The 23,139-nt window shown below is 39.3% G+C and overlaps 1 protein-coding gene across 2 annotated transcripts in view; it reads right to left on the reverse strand.

The window, feature by feature from the left end:
• Nucleotides 1-1,859: 1,859 nt before the first annotated feature.
• TC2N (tandem C2 domains, nuclear) overlaps nucleotides 1,860-23,139 on the reverse strand; it is a 36,488-nt gene continuing 15,208 nt past the window's right edge. For both annotated transcript variants that reach the window (XM_054068790.1, XM_054068791.1), the window contains exons 3-13: nucleotides 22,752-22,876; nucleotides 21,845-22,078; nucleotides 18,582-18,746; nucleotides 15,427-15,518; nucleotides 14,762-14,837; nucleotides 13,622-13,722; nucleotides 12,656-12,772; nucleotides 11,612-11,803; nucleotides 8,777-8,891; nucleotides 8,102-8,301; nucleotides 1,860-5,735 (exon numbers count right to left, since the gene is read on the reverse strand). In XM_054068790.1, the coding sequence (XP_053924765.1) occupies nucleotides 5,625-5,735; nucleotides 8,102-8,301; nucleotides 8,777-8,891; nucleotides 11,612-11,803; nucleotides 12,656-12,772; nucleotides 13,622-13,722; nucleotides 14,762-14,837; nucleotides 15,427-15,518; nucleotides 18,582-18,746; nucleotides 21,845-22,078; nucleotides 22,752-22,818 (1,470 nt within the window). In that variant the 5' untranslated portion in view covers nucleotides 22,819-22,876 and the 3' untranslated portion in view covers nucleotides 1,860-5,624. The remainder of the gene's footprint in view (nucleotides 5,736-8,101; nucleotides 8,302-8,776; nucleotides 8,892-11,611; nucleotides 11,804-12,655; nucleotides 12,773-13,621; nucleotides 13,723-14,761; nucleotides 14,838-15,426; nucleotides 15,519-18,581; nucleotides 18,747-21,844; nucleotides 22,079-22,751; nucleotides 22,877-23,139) is intronic.

The raw sequence follows: 23,139 nt of genomic DNA on the forward strand, positions 1-23,139 counted from the left end.
GAAAAAGTTGCACAGTCAGAAATATGGGAAAAAAGTCAACACAGAGAGTTTGTTCCAAAGCCACTGAAATCTCTGGGAAGAATTGTGTTACATTTAATAGATGCAAATCCACTTCCAATAAAATTCAGTTTATACATAAACATCACTGTGAACAGATTTTTGATCTATTTTAAAAATATCTTAAAAAAATTAAGCTGTATGTAACCTTTTGTTAGATAAATAATTCCATGACAATGTTGAGGTAACTAAACCAGCTTTGAAGACTGGTTGCTTCTGCTGAAGGCAGTGGGAGTTTTGCTGTAGATTGTAAGATGTGATGGACTGTCCCTCAGTGCAAGCTAGAGAAAAGGCTGTAAATCTGCTGAGCAGTGTTTGTAGAACATGGTACTAATTTTCATGGTGGCTTTTTCCATGCACCAAGCATGAGATCATGTGCAGGGCTGTATTTACTTGGTGATGTAATTTTACATAGAAGCTGGAAAAACAAGGAGGGTATATCATGTCCAGAATGATTTATGCCAAGCTTTCCACAACTATGCAGCCTCCTTCCCATGTCATACATATGGGGGCAGGATGAAAGTAAGAAGTGGGACAACTCTGTGCCCAGTTTCTAGACAACCTTATGCTTTGGCTGCAAAATCAACTCCAAAAGCAATCTCCATTAGGCAGGCAGTTTTCCAGACAAACAGCACATGTGCTTAATGAAATGCTTACAAAATCACCTTTTGTTTTATGCAAATGTCCTGCCAACAAAAGAAGAAACCAAGGACATCTAATGGATTTCGCAGTAAGGCACTGTTTATGTTGTGATCACAAAAGATAGTCTAATACAATTATTTGCCAAGTAATGTTTTATGGTGAAGTAGTTCACAAGCTGCTACACTCACTCATCTTTTGAGACAGAATCTTACATTATTTTCCTCAAAAAGTATGCCATGCTGTGCCATTGAGATGCAAAGACGGGAAAAATAAATTTGTTGGCCTCGTTTACATAGAGAATGCTCTGAGTCAAACAAATAAACTTAAAACAGAATTGTTTGATTAAACAGTGAAATTGTATACACACATTCTGGAAAATCTGATTAAGTTTAGTCTATGGTTAGTTTCTAACTAAGCAGGCACAGATCTCTGTGTGAATAACACTTGATGTAAGATTGTAAAAGTTATGCCAGTTCACCTACATCCATTTTGGAGCTGATGATTGAAATAAAACTGGTACAGCTTCTGAACCTTTGCTGCTTTCATCAAAATTAAGTATAGAAGCTGGCTGCGTCACTGACTAGAAACAACAGCAAATCCAACTATAAACCATGTGGGCCTTTTATCTACAAATTATGTGAAACAACAAAATAGCTTTCATAACAATATTTTCAATGATGGTAAACTTGGACGTAACAAACAAAATAGTGACTGAACATGCATCAAAGGGACAACGTACAGCTGTCACTAAGAGAAGAGTGCTCAGAGACGCTTTTTCTCCTTCTTCTTGCATGTATCCTGGAGTACATGAACTTCCTTGCTAATTTATGTTGGGGATTGGTCTTCAAACAATGTGTCGTTTTCCTCTTCTGGAAAACTGCCTTGGTCTCAAATAAACCAGGGGCTGAATTTGGAGGAACTGAAGTCTCATGTGCATTTATAGTGAGTGTCACGGTTTAGCCCCATCTAGCTAAAAGTCAGCAGCCAAAAACTGTGAAGTTGAGCTTCCAAAATCCTGCCCCGCCCCCTGATGAAAAGGGAGAGGGAAATGAGAGGAAGAAGACTTATGGGTTGGAAACTAAAACTACAGCTTTAATGAAATTATAACAATAACTATAATATTATTAATAACAACAAAAATAATTAGAAAGTAATAAAATATACACAAATATATGACATAGCGCCCCTACTCAACACCTTAATGATTATACATCACAACAAATACTGCAGAGCAGACACAAGGGAATGGATCCATGGCTAGGAAGGAGCTGAACTCAGGAACTTGATTCAGGAACACACAGATCCAGGATCAGGAACAACCAGACAGACGAGGTCCTCACTGGATGTCAGCCATCACAGAAGAGCATGAGACCACCGTGATCTCTCAGTGAATATGACGAATATGGAATACTCTTGGTCAGTTTAGGGTCTCCTGTCTTGTTTGCTCCTCCTCGCAGGTGCGGTCCTTTTCCTGCCAGCTTGAGGATGGCCTTGGTGTAAGTATTGGCCGTTTTGTGTACCAATGCCCTGTATTATCACTTAAAAGAAGAACACTGTCTCAAAAACATGCAGCTAGTTTTCAGAGAAATTAAGTTACTTACAGCAACTGAATTAATCATGAAACTGACTCTAATGTACCTCAAACAGTGGGGCAGTCACTAAGCAGTAAAGCAAAATTTTATGCACTTAAAAGGCAAGATATCTCAGATGGTTTCTGGCTGGCCTTTTAAGACATTCAAATTGATACAACTCCTGCTGGAACAGCCCATCTTAAAGCCCGTTGTACCCAGGGACTGGTGCAAGGAACGTGTATTTATACCCTTGTCTCATGTTTGGAAGCACCAAACCAGGCTTCATTGGGAAGACTGGACTGTCATTTCAGATGAGATGGGTTGTTCAAAGCACAGCTTTGTTCTACTTACAAGGTAAATGCTGATGCAATGAATGGGCACTTTTTGATTCTTGAGCTGGGCAGGTCTTTCTCCATGATTTTCCTCAGTATTGAATGCAAAGAGAATTACTGGTTTCCTCGAAGGATGCTGGAAGCCAGTAATTAGAATACAAGCAGGACACAACAGCTTGAATAAGAGAAGACCAAAACAGTGCAACCTAAGTTTCTTTTCCTCATCATCTTAATGCAGCTGAGCATTGCCTGTTCACCCCTCTACCCCACTATGTACAATATGGCTGGAGTGTACACAGGGGCGGACATCCCACTGCTCTGCTGCCGTGCTCTCAGCAATGGAGCACGCATCGAATCAACTGAGACTGGTAATAAGCAGAGGCAAATTTTGTGTGGTGGGACAAATAAAGGACTTTCTGCTTTCTAAACCTGAAATAGGCAGCTTCCTCAGGAACATTTTAGAGCTTTGGGCAAACTAAGGAACAAATCTGGGCAATGTGCAACTTAAGTGCTCCAATTTTTTTTAGAAAAAAAAGCACAGTGTCTTTAGTCAACTGTTACGAATCCATTCAATTATTACCTGACTGCACACACAAATGCAGAAAGCCCGGGAATGAGCGCAGGTTAAAGCAGTGCCTAAGAGTACTCTGGTACCTGCACAAGTCTTGCAAAGAGAGGCCTTATCTATCTCCTCGGTGCATTAACTGTCAGCTTCCCTACAGGCAACACTACATGGAATAGTTCCTTAGTTGGAATTTTCTCAGAGAAAAAAGGAGGGCTTGAACTTGTTTGAGAAGCTGGTAAACACTAGTATAAACAATTGGGGAGAAAAAAAAAAGATGTAATACTTTCTGTTCATAACTTTTATTATAAACACATAGATTAAATATTAACATAGGAAGTAGGAGACATTACTAGTTAAGCCTTTAAAAGGTTAGATGTCCTAAACCAGCCCCAAAAGTCCATTTAACACAGTATCCACTGAGTTGGTAATCTCTGTAGAACCACTTCTGTGGTAACTGAAGCCTCCAAAACACTGGGATATATTCCCTGTCCTCTCATTCAAATACAGCAGCACTCTGCATAAGAAAACAGGTAGTTTGCACTTTTGTTTGCTGCGGTTCAGCCACAACAAATAAAATAGATCCATGTATACAAGTAAAGATACTCCAAGAATATCAGCTTGGTCCAGACCCTTTTTTTGTTTTACCCAACAAGCAAGGCTCACCCCAAGTGTCATAACTGGATGGAAGTTAATGCTGTCAGTCAAGGTCCACTGGCCTACTGGAAGCTTTGCAATGAGTGTCAGCTAGGAGTGATGTTTGTCCTCCAGGTAACACGCAAAAACTTTTTCAGTTCACTTATAAAAACTGGTCAAAATGCTGATTATGTAAGAGCCTGGGAAAATCCTTTTAGTTTGCCAATTTTTAAAATATTAAATTTCAACAACAAAAATCTGGATGGTTGAAGTTTTAAAAGCTTCAATTATCAGATGATTTAAAAAAAATAATGTAGGAGATTCTATTCCTTCCTGATGCTTACTCAAATACAAAAAAATTAAAGGTGCTCTGAACATACGGGGTGCTTTCCTGTTAAGAGTGTTTTCTCTGCTCCCCAGTGGTCCTTTGTCTTCCAGCAGCGAGTGCCCTCACTGCCACTCTAGTTCACGTCAGATGTCTGAAGAGGATCCAAGTTATAAAAAACATACAGTTATTCAGCATCTATACAAACTTACGTATTTGTACAGCCCAGGCAGCCAAGACTAAGTGTGTATTAGTGAATTTAATGGCATATACAAATATTTTAAATCCAGAAGTTAAAGTAGTGCAAAGAGGTATGAGCTTTATATATTATCAATCATATACATGGCATTTTCCCACCTTAAAAATATCTATGAATAAACCCCTGAAAACATGGAAACTAACAGAAAAAAAACCTTAAGATTTTGTAGTAAAAATACAATTTGCAATAAAAATAGGGTAATCTCTTCTTTCTAGAAACAAGTAACAAAAATATACTCCCACACATAATTTTTCAGCATCTCAGACATGTAACAAATACTTCTGCAATAGCAGCCCATTTTTTAAACAAAGTCCCTTACTGTGCTGCATTATAATTAATATCAAAAAGCACTCATGCCAGTAAATATTTGCTTACTCCTTCGTACATGTTAGTCTGGCTTTTAGCAATGTAAGCAAATGCTAGAACATTGTTGATTAGATAGGAAGTGGTTTATGTATAAGAATTCTACATAATAAAATAATTTATCTAAAAATATTGGCCCTGATCCTAGGCAGGGCCATTGACTCTTTGTATTGTTCCATTGATTCCAAACAGAATTCACCCAAATGGAGCGTGTCTGGAAGGTTCCACTTGCAAAGACCATACTTAGAGAAACTTTCATTCTCTCTGTTTAGAGAGAAGGATGGGAAAAACCTGCAGGTATGGGGAAGTCAAGGTACTGAACAACCCTTCACCAAAGATAGCAATTAGAAAAGCCTTTGGGTGTTGTCTTATTGTATTGTCCCCTTTATGCCTCCTTCTAAGCCTTAGCTTTCCAACTTGCTCAGGCATGTGCTACTCCGATGAAATGGTTTCAACGGGGGTGCACCCCAGAGACTCAGAGGTACCTAGGATCAAGCCACTGACCAGACTGATTCCCATAGAGTTTGGAGTCTGCCAAAGACAAGATTGCAGATAAGGATGACATCGGTGACTAGTGACAAAGATGCCAATTCAAGCTGCTTCTTTCCAAGACTGGATTTCTGTTATATATTTTTCAATGCGGATTATTAAAAAATCAAGTGAGCACTTTCTCCAGTTCCTAAGTCTTCCCCTTAATAATATTTAGCCAGTATTTCTCTTGGTGAAATGGAATTTTCCCAGTTTCCATGGAGGTGTGATGCAGCGGAGAACTTCTGAAGAACTTGTATAGTCAATATTTTTGCTTTTATTTACACTATTTTAAACATCATAGAAATATCTTTGTAGAAAAATCAGTCCTGAGTTTCATCTCCAATCTTCATGATGGACCAATTCTGTACCACTTAACAACAACTTTTTCAGGGTTGGCAATAGTATCTTTCCACTGCTCTACTGCTTCACTGTTACTGCTGTCAGAACCTATCCAGATCTGCAGTAAGAGACAAAAAGAAAAATAAAATTGAGTTTACCTGATATAACACAGAAGCCCAGTCTTTATTAGCTCCAAATAAATACCACAGAGGTATAGAATGAGATACTACGTGTAGACTGTGACCAAAGCACCACAGCAGCAAATACAGTTCTGTTAGGACTAACATAACTTGGCTTTCAGCTAGGAACACAGGGAGTTTGGATTTAAATTTACCCTCTAAATAAACAGTTTAGAGAACTCACTACATATGAATATCTACTTAATAAGATGTATTTAGTCAAGCATTCCTTGCTCCATTCTAATACACATGCTGGGGGTCAACGGTTCATTAGGGCCAGTGATGGCTTTATGGATTCAAACTCCAGTTGGCTGCAAGCCACCTGGCACCATGGGATAGCTGTCCAGCATCTTCATGAGCATTTAAAATTGCATGCTCCAACAAAGAGGGCCAAACCTGCATTCCACAGAGGTTACTAATATGCCCGTACCACACAAAGTAAGGCAGTAAGAGTGCATTTTTCTCAGTATTCAATTAATTGATAGTGGTCATTAAATGAGGAAATGAGGTACAAATAGGCAATTTCCCCCCTGAACATTATCACCAGCCTCTTTTGCCAAAAGTATCCTGCTTAAGTAAGTAGGTATCATTGTTTACAGGACTCTATTTCCTCAAGTCTTCCAAGAATAAGTCCTTTTAAGACTTCTCAGAAACTTTCACCGTAAAGTACATTTAGCCTACACTGCTGAGGTGCGAGTCCTCAAGAAGTGTGAATAATGCCTTCCAGAATACCACAGACAGCTTATGTGTCATCCACAGAGATGCAATATACACCTTGCTCATGATTAAAGACATGCCTGTAAAAGCAGCCTAATCTAAGTATTGTCTGCTTAGAACAGCATCCAATTAAACATCATTCTCTGAAGAACAAAGTTAATAAATCCAGCTATATTCATCTTTTTTCCAGCTACCCAGCCAATTGCTTAAAGTACATTTTTTCCCTGAGCCATATTTTATGTTTTCATGTGTTATGTGGCGATGCCTGCATGCATGAGCTAAACCAACTTTTTCCAAATAACCTCAGAAGAGCAGAAGTACCTCATTTCCCCTCCCCAAAAATAAGATCCGTGATTAAATGTAACTCGTCAGATTGAGATGACCTAACATATGGCTAAGTGACTGCAAAACCTTACCCAGTTATTTCTGCCCCAAGGGAGCACAACTAGAAAGAACATTTTTTTTTCTTTTCCTCTTCCAAATCCAATTATCCAATTCTACCAACAGGAATCACAGGATGATGGAACACATGGGACACGACGCCCCACAAAATGGAGGAACTTCACATAACTCTTGCTGGCACATCATTTCTACAGCGCATCATCATCTCCCATAACTGCATGTCTTCAGCAGGTCCAAGAAACATCACCAGAATAGGACAGTACCATTTTCTGTACCTTCATTTGACAGGGGACATTACAGCTGGGGTCTCAAAATCAACTCTACACTATTCATTTATGAATATTTTAAAATTCTACCACTAAATCTAGCTGGGTCAGGGAAAGCACAGAGCATTAAGAACAGCACTGGCATACTAGGAAAACAAGAAAAGACGAGAAAGAAGGGATGGCATGATGGTAAATTAGAACAACCACGGGAAGAGGACAGAGAGAATAAAAAGAGACCAGACTACCCAGTTTTATGATGGTTAAATAAGTATGATCACACAAATGCTTTCAAAGAGATGCTCTGAAGTTCCAGCTGAAATGAAAAAAAAAGAGAGAAGAGAGAGGAAAAAAAGAACACTCAACTAAAATATAGAAAATAATTTGGTGTTTGTTCACCTATGTTATCACTTGACCATACATATTTAAAGCATTGTGCTGATTTCAGCATAGTTTTACCCAGGAAGGCAGTCTGATATTGTAGTGGTTGATACTTCCTTTTACGCACACCTGTTTTTAAGTGTGTTGGTATGGGGAGCCAACACACTCCCCCTTTCTGTACAGTGCACTGTCGGTTGGGGAGCTCCTGTGAGCACTGTGTTTGTTTTCTTTAGAAAGCCTAGAGGCAAGGAGGAGATCATATGTCTGTCTGTAGGAAGGAATCTTTCACTTAGTAATACTCCATACAAAAATGACAGAAGAATTTATTTTTAAAAACAAAATAAAATGTCAAGTCCCATTCTGATGTCAGTGCATGTTTAAAAGTCCCATACTATTCTTCCTTGGGTTACATCCAGAAGAGTTTATTAGAATTTACTATTTTGTTATAACCCACTTTGGTTAAAGCATTTTAAACTCACACCAAGAAACCTGTGGAACTGGATTTTAAATAAAGGATATCATGTTAGTTAGCAGAAACCAACCTGTCCTAGGAAGTGTTTTCTTCTCACTGAGCTTCTGCTGTAGAGCTTGATAAGAAAGCTAATTCCTTGTTCAGCCTGGCTAACTGGAAAAATCATCATTTCTCCCCACTTCACTTGACCATTAGTGGACTTCAGAAGACGAGTCTTCTTCTTATAGATCAGCCCTTCTGTACTAAACATTCCAACTTTCACAAAGAAATCTAGCACAAAAGGGAGGGAAAAAGACATAGCACACAAAGGGTTACTCACAAACACACCCAAAAAGGAACTGACAAGATCCACATGTATGGTTCAAATTGCAACAATTTCCCAAAAGTCTGGCCAAAAGAACTTTACAATAGCTTTCCCGACTAGTCACACAAAGGGAGTATGTTCAATAATATTGAATTGATTAACACAATATCCAAACAGCAAGTGCAAGCTAATGCTCTTGTATGTCAGGATTAATACTGGGATAAAAATCTTCCAAAATACATAAACATGTAGCTTCAAACCAAATAAAAAGTAATTAAGTATGACATCTGTGGAAACAAGCCTTGGCAATGGAAATCTACTGCACAATATGTTAGTCTGAGGTTCGTAAGGAATGTTATAAACTGCCAACCCATTTGAGCAGCAGTTTACCTGTTACAAATGCTTCTAGACAGCAGGCATGAGACAGTTGATGTAACTTACTTGAAGACAGCGGTGTAGACGAAGCTGGAAGGTTCTGTGCTTCAAGTATCTGTAACTGAATCCTCCTGTTTATTGCTTGAAAACAAGTTCCTACTTGAAGTTCTGCACAGCACACCTACAAGCAGAAGAATGTTGTCATAACATCTGGATTAAGTTGCTTACAAACTCAGGAAACACAGGAATTCTGTCATATGTTGGGCTCCCACAGTTCTATCTGGGATTTCCTGGACAGAAATATAAGCATGTGTTGTATACACAACCTGCAGATGCACTGTAAGTGTATTTGCACTTGTTAAAGCTGCAGTACATGTGCTCCTCGGAGGGATTGCTATGTGTGGGGCACGGATGGCCCTCATGGGCTGCAGCCAGAGATACTGGACAAGTAAAACAGTCCTTGGTTTTCAGCTTGGAAAGATTCCTTTATAGTAAGAGCAGACAAACACAAGGAGAACAGGGCATGCAGTTGTAGCTCTACTAAATGCAGGGCGTGGAAATGAGAGACCAGGTATGCTCCACAAACACAAAATCCTTTGGAGTTCTCCCACACCTTTGAATTTTGCAATATGGAGATACAAGCAATGCTTTCCTCTAGATATAAGGCCCCATCACTTAACGTCATGAACAGTTAGGGTGACTGCATGCTGTGGAGTTTTTACGTGCCTAAATAGCACGCCCCCCGCCCCCGACTCTGAACATACTGAGATATCCAGTCCTCTTTTTTTTCTTTTGAGTTTTGGCTAGTGGAAACATTGCACTATCTCACCCTCATTACTCTCCTGTCAGATGCTAACATAGCCTGAACACTGTAAGAACAGCAGGAGAAGGCCAGTGGAGACGCAGCTTTCCTGACAGCCTACATTTAAAAGGACTTTGCTAGTCCTGTTTCCCTTCAAGTTTTAACAAACTTCAGTGATTCAAAATGCACCAAGCAAGACATCAACAGGTAAAATAATCACAGAATCACAAGAATTGTTTAGATTGGAAAAGACACTTAAGATCAAAGTCCAGCCATAAACCTAACACTGCCAAGTCCATCACTAAACCATGTCCCTAAGCGCCACATCTACACGTCTTTCAAATACCTCCAGGGATGGTGACTCAACCACACCCCTGGGCAGCCTGTTTCAGTGCTTGACAAGCCTTTCAGTGAAGGAATACTTCCTAATATATAGTTTAAACCTCCCCTGGCACAACTTGAGGCCATTTCCTCTTGTTCTATCACTTGTTACTTAGGAGGAGAGATTGACACCCACCTCACTACAATCTCTGTTCAGGTAGTTGCAGAGAGTCATAAGGTCTCCCCTCAGCCTCCTCTGTCCAGGCTAAATGGTCCCAGTTCCCTCAGCCTCTCCTTGTAAGACTTGTGCTCCAGACCCTTCTCCAGCTTTGTTGCTCTTCTGTGGATGTGCTCCAGACCCTCAGTGTCTTTCAGTGGGGTAAGGGTCCCAAAACTGAGCACAGTATTCAAGGTGTGGCCTCCCTAGAGCTGAGTGTACATGGGAATAATCACTTCTCTATTCCCGCTGACCATACCATTTCTGTTACAATCTTTGAGGCCATTGGACTTCTTGGCCACCTGAGCACACTGTTGGCTCATATTCAGTTGGCCATTGACCAACACCCCCAGGTCCTTTTCCTCCAGGCACCTTTCCAGCCATCAGTCCCCAAGTCTATAGTGTTGCACAGGGTGGTTGTGATTCAAACGCAGGTCCTGGTACTCAGCCTTGTTGAGCCTCATACAATTGCCCACTGATCCAGCCTGTCCAGATCACTCTGTAGAGCAAGAGAAATCAGGCTCCAGTTCATCAGAGACCCAAATCCTCTTTGCAGCTCAGTCACAAAATTTCTGTGTAACCCTGAGAGGAAAGCCACTTACACAGCTCTGAGCTTTGGCTCTCTATTGGTAAGTGAGGGCAGTTTGCTGCCACACAGGGTAGTACAGAGCTGAATTCCAGCAGAGTCTGGAGGGCTCTCAGATATAACTATGAATAAAGCCAGTGCAGAGAGAGAAACTACGAGATGATTCAGTATTTACACTGGGATGAAGCAGTTTCTAAACGAGCTTCCTCTTTCACTTAATCTTATTGCTTTTGCAGCAATATGTTTATTCTTGTTAGAACTGAAAAATGTCAAGTGTAACATGTTAGAAATCAAGAGTATCATTTATATTGCTCAGATACACTTAGATAAAATTTGCTTTAGAATTGCTAATTCAAGTTTAATTTGTTGAAAATACAAATGTCTAGACAAAATCTGTAAAAGAAACAAACAAAGTGAGGGTGGGGGAAAAGAAATCCCACTGCGAAAACCACCTGCTTCTCATTATGCTAATGGAAATGAACTGTCTGAATTATTACTTCACAGCATGCAGCCTGAACATTAAATATATAACTATCTCTGCAGTTTCAAGCCACTGAAGATCTTAGCAGTTTTATTCCACAATAAAAACAGATTCAATTTACTCTGAGCTCTTGCTGCGAGTCCTAAGGATCTTCTGATGCTTTTTTGGTCAGAAAAGGCAGTTACCCAGTGTCCTTTGCTGAATGTTTCCCCAGAATGTCCCTCCCTCAAGCTGTGGGCCATGGTGTGGAAGAGCTTGCTCTAGCTCTTTTCCCAGAAACAGCTGCAGTTTATGACCAGAACAACTGTGTGCACAGTTCAAAAATCTGCATTTTTTTCCCCATCAAAATGTCTCTCCCCGAGAAAGTGGGGGAAAAGAAAACGAAAATCCCTGTTTATCCTTAACATTGAATTAGTACCAAGTTATATTACTTCCATTTCTAGCAACTCTTTCTAGGTGATACAACAACATACTTTTGCAGCATTGGCACTTACAGGTGCTTTGGAAGGTGGAGATATATCCAGCCAGTGACTTGACTCCTCTGAGCTGAGCTCCCGCAGTGCCAAGGAGCACTCTCCAATTGTTTTTTTCCTGGGAGTCTGTGTCTGGAGTTTAAATACCAATCTGACAGCCTGAAGGCTTTGCAGTTTAATAGCAAATACAAAAGTTTCCATAAATTCAATGTCCTAGAAAGAAAAACAGAGGGATAACATCATGATTATAAGAAAGTCACACAGAGCCTGAAACATTGAAACAAAGGCTTCCTGATATCATTTTAGGTTGCCATGGAAAAGTGTGCTTTTACAGTGGTAAGCCCCTCCAGAATTGCCACCTCACTGTCACACCCTAGCAGGGACAATGCTCTGGATTATTTTTCACTACCAGAATGAGTTGAGGCCATCTCTTCTGGAGCTTTACAACAGGATACACACATTCTCATAGCAAATTCTCTTGTGGGCTTTTGCTTCAGTGCCTCCTACTAATTTTATTTTCTTTCACCTTTGATTCACATTATGGAAGGTTTACCTTCCACCCCTCAATATTTCTTTACTGACAGGAGTCTTGTCCCATGCAACCAATTCTTACTACTTTCTGCAGAGAGGAAGCACGATTGTTGTCTCCTATCCTAGTGAGAGGCAGTAACATCCGCCTTCCCTGGGCTGTATGTGCACCTACAGGTACGCCCAGGCTTCCTCCAGTCCCCCACCCACCACTGAGTTGCCAAGGTCAGCAGCTCATGACTGAGTCCCCTGTGAGCATATCTGTTCTGCAGCCTTGGGAGAAAAGGAAGTCAACTGTACAATGCAAGAGAGGATAGAGGGGGACGAAGTGTAACGAGGCTTTTAATAGAATTTTGAGAATTTAGAGGAAAAAAACAACCCAATGACCTGAACCTGAGCTACCATAGCAAATACGGCATAAAGGTGGACGTTTGGTCCATTTTAAGAGTCCATTTACATTTTGCTTTTTTTTTTTTTTTTTTGCTTTTTTTTTTTTGAGAAAGAAGATTTCTTCATGTTTTCCTTGCCTCTACTTACATTGCACCCTTCCCTGGCAGAAGACTTGAACTGCACTGGTTTGGGCAGTGTGAGAATTCCCTTGACATAGATACGAGGATTTTCCCCACAGCTAGAAGGCCAGCTCAGGTCTTTGCACTGCAACATTGAAAACACAGTCAGTTAGACAATGTAAGACTCTGGCCTTCAGACAACTTAGAAACAGGGTCTTCTACACTGGTCTAGAATTATGCATAATTCCTGTAATATTGACTATGAATCAGAGCCAGTGTAATGACTGTGTCACTTCAGATCATTTAATAATTAATTTTCACAATCAGAGGGCAAAAAGTTATTTTACAGATTTGAATTATTTCATTATGTGGCAATTCGACAGCAGATAAATCATGAAATCCCTTATGTAGTATTTATCATTTGACGCTGTTATGAGGTTTCTGACTACTCAAAGTTCCACTGCCTAAAAATTATTCACAGTTCCTGGAAGTGTGTAAATCAGCCAACACAACAGGATCACATTAGCTAACAAAAAAGCCACGAGAAGCTATATGTCCTCAAAGTGCTATTATGGTTCTGCCCTGAAAGAACTGTTAGATTTAAGTCAGTTAAATACTGCTTCTGAAGTTTGCTGCCTCCAGATTTCCACAGGAAAAATTCCCACAGCAGGACCAGCCTCAGCGTTCTTCTTTCTGCTGAGCAGTTCCTGCCTCCACAATCAGAAGATATATATAGCTACATAAAGGGTTATATACTACTTATTACTATTGACTGCAGTAGAGCAGAGATCGTGAAAAAAGAAGAAAAACGATATTTGAATGAAGGCCAGTATTACATTTCACTGGACTTTATTAATATTAATACTTAGAAGTAATTTTCTTTATCTCCTAAAACTATTCCTTAAAGTAACAAACAGCTAAATCTAATCAGAATTAACAATAAATAAAATAGTCCTTTGAGTAAATAATAATCAAATTATTTGTATTTGCTTACACGTAAAACTGTGATCCAAATCTGTTCTACAGAAGAAACATAACACAACTTCACATTCAGTCTTCCAAAGTCTCGTTCATCACCTGATAATGTAATAGTATCTATGGAAGAAAGCCAATTAGTGTTTTTCGAAGTAATGCAGTATCTTAAAAGTTCATTCCAAGAATAAGGGAACTCATTAGTAGGTGAACTGCCTGTCTTTGAAAACTTCTCTCAAAATAAGTTTGAAACATCTTAACACCTACATCTTCAGGTCAAATTATCTGTGAAGTCCTGTCGCCTGACCTTCTGTACAGCTAAAAGTCCTCATGTCTATCTCAGTTATCTCTATTGAATTGAATAACTTGTGTTGCACTCAGAACAAGAAAAAAAACATGTGCCTGAGACACCCAGGAAACATCTATAATCTATCACTTCCCTCAGATTAATCACTTTCACTGAGAAGTTTATAAATCAGCCTGCTTGTTATCTTTCTCAGACTTCAATTCCAACCTAGTAAACATTTTATACTATGCTTTTCTCCAAATCAGAAGAGCCATTTAATATCCTGGATTTCTCTGTCATGACTGAAACTAGGTCATCACCTCCCAGTCTTCTTTTTGAGGGGACTGGGTGAAATTCTGGCTTCCAGCAGAGGGACCTTCATGGGGGCTTGACTCACTTTTAAGAGTTTATTTTGCAGTACCTCCACTTCTTCAGCATTCTTTCATAAATAAGGATACTAGGTTTGCATGCAATGTTCTTGCCTAATTCTCAGTGTAATATGGGTATTGGGTTCCAGGCACTTCCCACAAAAAAATTCTGATAGCATGAAAAAGGACAAGGCTGTGACCAAGGTGCTGCATTCTATCCTAACAGAACATTTGTAATTTCTTAGTTCACAGGGGTAGTAAATCAAGGGAAGAATTCTTCAAAAGCACGAGAACTCCTCAAAGGCTCATTTGTTCAATCTCCTGATAACAGGAAGGCAAAAGCCCAAAATTCTTAATTTCCAATTACAAAATAATCTCCAAACTGATTTGCTAATCTGATTAATCTCAAATAAAAAAATATTAAAGAATCAGTAACAGTAGAGAGAGCTTAATGTTTTAAGTGCACAGGGAAATATTTAATCACAAGGTAAACAAAATAAAGCATTACCCAGACTCCTGTTACTGCCCTGCGAATCCTTCCTGGAAGAGGTACTGCTAGGTACACTAGAGAGTGAATCATATCTCTGTGGGGGCAAAAAAGAAGTCACTTCATTCAGAGCAACAGTTGCAAAAAGGTAGAGAGATCCTACCATCAGACAAGACAGGATGAAAACAAAACAACATGCAATTTCAAGTAATTGTCTCCTTCCCTACTAATCTCTTGATCCAGCAGCACGGAATTACTAGTTTGACGCAAAGAGCTGATACAGGACACATATGGCCATCACAGATTTTGTGGCTTACTGATATACATGCAACTTCATCTCTATGGAAAAGATGATTATTCAGAAAAAAAAGAAAAAGGCAGTATTTTTTTCATCTATGGAAACTTCTAGTGTTCCGCTATTTAACTGATGAAGAAACCACAAGATGATAAGTTACGATCTCGTCTGTCTTGTCCTGCCTAACAGCCTACTCAGGTTTCCAAACAGCCCAGCCAGCCTAGCAGGAGTCAGAGGAAGCATCAGGAAATAACCTCTTGAAGTTGGTCAAGACATCAAACTTTTCCCTCTAGTCCTTCCAGTCCACAGTAAAATGCCCTTCAGTGTTTACTTTGAAAATACATGACAGGAACAGATACACCAAGTAAGCTGAGTTTTCAGGGCAACTCACCTTCATGAATCGATGAGGTGGGCTTCTTAGATCGAACATTGAACGGCTGACATAAAATGAGCCAGGCAAAGCACTAGGTCTTAAATCACTAACTAAAGAGACAAAGAGAACAATACAAACATGTAAGTATCTTTGTTTAAAAAAATAATTTAAAAGCTTTTTTAAAAAATTTAAGTAGACCTATGGCAGTATTGAAATCTAGCTAAATACCATCTAAGGAAGGATGTCAGCACCCTTCCCAAAACACTCTCCTGAAATGACAAAATGAAGAACAAGCCATTAAAATATCTTCATCAATGCCATCTTTGAAATAGTTCAAACTTACTTGGTCACACTGGTAGGACTGGTAGAATGGGGAGCCTGCCTCAAGGTTATTTTCACGAGGGAAATGTTTTTTTAGCAGATGGTTTAGCGAAACAGAAAAGCTTTGCTTTAAATCCAGTCAGCCAGAACTGGGATGTTGTCCGGTCTCCTTTTTAAAAATTTTCCACAAATTTTGCCCAGCGGTAAAACCACGCTGCCTGCTGAACTTGGCCTCGTCTCCCTGGCGTTACTGATCACGGTGTCAAACAACCATACTCTGCACCCTTACTAGATCTCAGAAAAAGTAAGTCTTAACTCTAAGGTGACACATACTTGTTACTAGCACAAAAGCAAGACCTTAATTTTGTAGAAGGGTAGTTTCCACAGCAGTTCAGGGTGGTTAGTAGATTCTATCAGCTTTCACTTGACCTTGAAGCAGTGCAGAGCTAAAGAACATTGTTTAAGCATGTTATGCAGCAACAGCAGAAAATGAGAGCTGAACTAATGCCACTATTTCAGGAATCTTTGTTCACTCCAGTAATATTCAAGGGGTTTTTAAAGCCTCCTGACTTCAAAACTGACCCATACTGAAATGAATCAAAGCAGCATGGTTTAACCTTGAGGACTATATGATGCAACAGATTACTTTTTGTTGCAGTGCTGTGTTATGGTATTTCAGATGACTTCCATTACAATTCACTGATCATATCTTAATAGAATTACATCACTTGTTACTGACTATTTCCTTTTAATTGCTATCGAAAGAAATAGCCAATTATGCTTATTGTCAGATGTGACAACAAAGAATAATTCTTTCCTTTTCCCTACGAAAAAAAGAGAAAAAATGATGAAGAATGTTTCAACAGCCCGTGGGAGGGAAAGGAAAGTAACAACATCATTTAGATAAAATTTAATGAAGGTCTGTATGTCTGGCGTGAGTTCTAAATTCTCTCTTGTGCAGACACAAAAGGGCTGAGCTCTTCACTGAGTCTGGTACAGAAATACCATTATAATGTCATATGAGGCCTAGAAAGTTTGTTTGATGTAATGGTAGCAAACAGAAGAGACCTTCCCATTGCTTGACTTGAAATTGATTATGTTGGAAAGTAATTCCATATTCTGTACTCATGACCTTCACAAACCACTGGGAAACATCCACTCTATACTAGAGGTTACAAGTCACCAAAATGCTTTAAAGGCAGTCTGACCAGCTGTTCCTAATAAAGCTGTCTAAAATATTCAAAGAACATGGGGACAGTGAGGGGAAGAGATGGTGTCTTTTTCAAAAACTTTTGTTTTCATTGGAAAAATATTACAGTTTTTACACCGAGAAAGCTGTCTGTAAATGATAAAAAAGCGGAAAAATTTTACCCAAAATTATATGTTGCTTATGAATAATAATCAGAATTTTGGAAAAATATTAATCAATTTATTTTTCAAGTTTTGTGTTCTGGTTTTGTTCTTATTTTGTTGGTTTTTTTTGTTTTTAAGTAAAGAGGAGTGCCTTCACATGAAAACTCAAGAATTTCCCTTCATACCTTCCAAATAAACATTTTCTATAGTTCTAAACCCGTATACATGAAAAGTATCCTTGCACTTGCTGCAACAAAATAAGAGTTTTGCTTAAATAATCTGTAGAAACACATAAAGAGAATCATCCAGCTTTTGCGACAGCTGTCAAAAATTCTGAAGGAAGATGGCATTTTAGAACTGTACTCTAGACACACCTAAGTGACATTCATGTGTTTAAGCTTACTAAGACATAACTAGTGCATGTTTACTTAGCTTGAAGATAAATGGAAAAAGAGATGATGAACTGAAGGGAAGATGTTCAAGTTTTATTAAACCCATTTGGCTCCCATCACAGGTGTTTACAAAGCCTAGCAAAACCATATGCATTAAAGGCTGCTAAAATTCTACATGTGGTTTTTTTCCTCTTAAAAAAATATGTATGGTACTAGTGTTTTCATGTAGTTTCTATGGTGATTCAAAATTATTTTTATAAGAGTACACGTACTGAGACTTTTCCCCAGCTGTAAAATAAGCACTCTATACCATTCTAAATAAAACATCTTCAAAAATGCATGCTGTTGCCAGCTTCCGATTCAACAGAGGTGTTTACATGTCTCAGTATATGAGTCTTCTGAATGTGTTTGCCTTAGCAATCACTTACAGCAAGCAACACTTAGTCACCTACTACACTCTAAACAATGTTCATTATGGGATACATACAGCAATGAACAGCCAGAAGAAAATTTTTATTAATACCTCTGTAGCCAACACTTTCTATCTACACTTTTACTATCTCCCAGCCTTCGCCATTCTTAAACACATAATGAGAAATGGGAACATTTCTGCACATCCAAAAGCAAACTACAAAAAAGCTGGCATATAGCATCACTTCTCACGTTCCATCTCCTTATTATCATCTGCTCCTGAAGGCTTTTTGGTGCTTGTTCCTCTCTCTATATGTATACTCCTCAGGCACTCCTCCACTCAACATACTGCCTGACTTCCCTTTTCCATTTCCCTCAAAAACTCCTGTTACTGCTAGCTGGAATCGTGAGTCCCGCAGCCTGTATTGGATTTCAGGCAGCTCCACTAGCTTGCTTTGCCAATTTGCTTTACCTTCGTGTGATGCAAGCAAGTCCCCAAAGACAGAAAGGAACAGCACAGCTGGAAATCAAGTAGAGCTGTCTCTACAGACTGATTCGCTAACCAAGCATACAGACCAGTTTGAGAACTGCTACACTCAAAACACATCTTCCGTAGAATTTTCTTGGCTTTCTTCTCTTACCTATAAATTTGAGAAAAGAAGGAAGACAGAAAAGTAAGGGTGTGGTCCTTCTCACCTGATCCATACAATTTCCCATTATCAGACTTTGCTTGGAAGCGCCTAATCAGATCTGGCGAAATCCGATGCTCCAAATAGAATGGGTTGTACACGTCATAGCTGGGCCATTGGTACATGCCATGCATTTCTGCTTTCCGGTCACCCAATGAGGCTCTGGCAGATTCTGCGGAGCACAAGTAAACATCAAATGCAAAAGTTTCAGACATAACACATGCTGGCTGGCTTCATAAGGCAGGCAGAATGCCTTCAGGGCAAAGGACAAAATATTTCAATATTATCTACTTCAGGAAAAGGAAAAAAAAAAGAAAAAGCAAAGAAAACATACATATGCATTATCTCAGATTTCCAGAGTGTGCTAGCAAATGCTGGAATTAAACTGGCCATAAAAAGCTATGCATACTCTCTCTTGGAGTTCCACAATAAATGCCGAACTAGTTAAAAATACAGAAGGATAGACAGCAAGACAGAAATGAACATGAAAAGTAAGGCCATGTGTACAGAAAACCTCTGACTTATTTGGCTACCTACCCCCACAACATTCCCACTCAGCTCATGGGCCCCTAGACCTTCAGGAGGGTCTTGTATGGAAAGATAATGCAACTTGTGACTGCAGTCTCCTTGTCATCCAGTTTCCACAGCAAATCTGTCAGTGGTATAATCACTGGTCCAAATGACTTGAATTGTTGGCTGGGGCACAAGTAGACAGATCTGAGAATGCTTGAATCCCAGCCCTTTTACTCAGCCCAATATAGCACAGCTGCCCTATTTGCCTTGCCTTTACTTACAATTATTTGACAAAAAAACATAACTCATCTTGGTCAGCAGAACAGTAAAGAACATTTCTGTAGTGCTTCACTTTGTCTGGAGCGAAAATAAGCCATATATAGCAGTACAGTGGAGAATGAGGATAGATGACATGAACTCTGCCAAGCTCTGACATTTGCATTCTTCACTTCACGTCCCTAGATTTCAATCTATCTGTTAAAAAGTTCTTTTAAAGAGCATTCAGCTCTGCAAGTGTGTTGTACCAGAAGAGAGAAGCTATTGCTGCTGTAAAATCCTTTCCTCCAGGTATTAGTAGAGTAAATAAAAAAGAATAACTAAAACAGTAAGATAGAAAATTGCTACACAGCAGATGATGGAAAACCTAGTGTTCCAGACCAGGAGCACACTCCTTCCTGCTAGCTTACTTTAGCGAGAGCATGAGACACGCTGCAGTAAGCATTGACGACAAAGGCTGCCAGAACTTAACTGCTTTCAGAAGGGATGCCAAGAGCTAATACTGAGCATGTCCCGTTTCACTAGAGGAACATGGTCAGACATGCACAGAAAATGGAGTGGAACTGAGAGCAGAACTTGGACTTCTACAGATACTTAACAACAGTCTAGGAAGCAAATACTATAAATATATTTTTTTAATACGCTTCAGCTAATGTGAAGAAGGAATGACAACACACTCAATGCTTACAGTAAATCTCCCTAAAAAGCTAACTTTGCATTTTTAAACATAACTTTAAAGAAGCTTAAAAAGATGTACTTTAAAAAAAAAATTATTTATATTTGGAAAGAGAAATGGAAATCACTTACTGGACATGAGTCACTTTTCAAATGTTTGTTCAAGAATTTAAACTATTTGCTCAAGAGAGACAATTATGAAGAGTCAGGTCATCCTGCCAGAAGAGCTACCAGCTTTACAGCCTAAGGGCCACCTGTTCACCAGGTCCTTCAGAAATGATGATGAAGCAGATTTCCCAAGGAAGTCAAATCACTGGTTTATAAGTCACTGACTGTAAGATTGTGTAGAACAGTATGAACAAAGAAAACATTTATCTGAAGTTTGTTAGACACATCTTCCTTGTTCCTGGAGAACATTCATGCCTCGGAGTCTCTGATGCACTACTCTGTACAGTACCTTGAGGATGACGTAGGACAAAGTAAGGTAGAGTCTGAACACAGACCTAGGGAGAAAGGGGATTGCCAGCATAACGTCCTGCATTTCCATACCTTGTCCAAGTACACACTTATAAGAACTAGTTACTGAAGTAGCAGGGAAGTGGGGAGGCTGAAAGAGATCACGCTTCGAGATGAGTAAGGCCTCATATGTTCTACTTTCAACTGTTAGGTTGCCTGACCATGTTTGGTGAGGTGGACACCACAAATACACTAAAATGATTGGACACAGAATGACCAATCTGTTCTGAAAAGCCCTGCTAGCCTGATTAGCCTGGCTCTGGGGCAGTGTTACCAGCAGGGGCTTTTGAGGGTCAAGAGGAAGTTTGGTAATAGGCATGCAGGAGGAGGAAAGAAGCCACAGCAAGAACCTGGGGAGAAGAGAGAAGGCTGGGAATAAAACCATACACACACAAAAACTGTTAGGTAGTTCTGCATCGGTTATTACGCAACCTGTGGCTGACTTTTTTCAGTTATTAAGCCTTCCACCCTCAGAAAAGAAATGCAGCCACTAAAAGAATATTATCAGCTTATCATGTCCTTGAGTCAAAGCAACTCTACAGAAAATAACTGTTCAAGTATGCCCCTGTGCCAAAACCTTCCCTTATCTGATTCTAGGCATCTCCTGGCAGGACCAAGAGCCTAGGGACAGCATATGCTCTGTAACTTATGGTGCTGGGCCAGGCTCCTATTCATTTAAAATGCCACTGTGCCTACATTACATGTACATCATTGTGGCAGTCTGAGCATGGGACTATGTGGCAGAGGCTGAAGTACAAGATTATTGTGAGGCAAAGAATCACAGTATTGTGTGCAGCTTTATACCACTGAGATCTGTGATCCCTCGCCTCCCAAAGAGCAGCAAAAAGAGCAGGAAACGGTAGGAGAATAAAATTCCATGATGCACTAGCACATACTATCTACTGGTGAAATTTGAAAAGAAAACTGTGTTAGCATGTTAAAACCTGTCAGTACATTAAATATGAAAGCCAGACCATACTCCTTCTTTAATTGAATGATCCAGAAGCTGAAGATGTGTTAGGTCTTTCCTTGCGTTTCCTTTAAGTGTCTTCCATTACTTTTGAGTATGAGTACTGGTGTTTAATCCTCCCTTCCACTTTTATTCATGCAACATCACCAAGATGCATACTAGGATGACATCCTTCACAAAACTTCTCTGGATATTCAGAGAGAAAATAAACAAGACCAGGCTTCTAGTAAAGTTCTGCAAATATATATTTTCAGTAGGAACACCTGACAACTTTCAAGGAGTAGCAGAAGATAAACAAATATTTCAGCAATGCTGTTTACCTTGAATACCTCCAGCATGTGAGATACTAGGAAGGTTCTTTGGCTGTACATAAGCCAATCTGAACGGAGGGACCACAAAAGGTACTTCCTGACCATCCAGGGGCAGTTTAGACAGCAGATAATCCTCTGAACAGCCAACTTGACGCTTCACTGACACAGAAGACAATGGAGGCTTCTCTACAATAGTTGGCTTGCTTGCAGCTCCTGCTTCAGATCCCGGCACCATGGAAACTGCTACAAATAAAGAAAAACAGATAGTCCGTATGTGCCTTAAGTTTTGAACAATACTACGAAAAGACTTCTTTCATTTAATAGTATCTGTGCTTGATATATTACCTAATGGCTCCTAGTATTCAGTTTTACCAGCATTCAGGACTAGCACCTGGAAAAAGTATTAATCCTCATGACACCTGTACTGATCCAAACTCTTTGTTGCTTAAGCTTCTATATTTATAGCTACCTTCCTCTTAAGTGAATTTTAACAAGAGGTAGACTTGTCTCATAGAATAGCTCTTCAAACAACTAAGACACCAAAGAAAATCCTAACAGCAAATCCACAGGGAGTTAAAAAAAAATTAAAAAAAAAAAAAAAGTGTTCACTCTTAAGATTTTGAAAGATACAAAACCTTTACACAGACTTGGGTAAAAAAGTTGGCTTTTTTTGGACAGCATTCCAGGCTGCAAGGAGCAGACTTCAGATAACTGTATTTTTCAGTTCCAATTCCAATTCATAATACTAACAAGCATATGTTCAGTCTCCAAGTGGAGGCATGGAAAGAATTTTGGATGTTGTAAAAGAATTCAAGATTATCAGAGGTGACACAGTCATTTTATTAATGGGAAATCTCATCATTAATGAAGCCAGAACAGCAACCTCCTTAGTTGATGTCATTATGTAGGAACTTACAATCTTTCATTCCTCTATCCATGCAGAAACACCGTTTACAGCAGTTTTTTATGCATTCTGTTGCCATTGTTTTCAGTTGCAATTTAGAGGATACCACAATCAAAGATCCAATGTAGCCATCAGACCTGAAAAGCACAACAAAATAAACCATATTAGATGGGAATAACTGAAATAAAAATGCAGTATCATCTATTTAATAAAAGACTGATTATTGGACACAGTCCCAGGGTCAATGAGAGCATTACTTCAGTCATAAAAGTGTTAGAGCCATCAAATTTCTTTCACTGAGACAAATAATTTTTTATATAAAAGCATGAAACACGAGCAAATAATTTTAAAGTAGAGTATCCAAGTAATTCAGTGTCCCACTCAGGTCCCCGTCTTTCAG

This window comes from Cuculus canorus, chromosome 5 (assembly GCF_017976375.1).
Source record: "Cuculus canorus isolate bCucCan1 chromosome 5, bCucCan1.pri, whole genome shotgun sequence".
NCBI classification, from domain to species: Eukaryota; Metazoa; Chordata; class Aves; order Cuculiformes; family Cuculidae; genus Cuculus; species Cuculus canorus.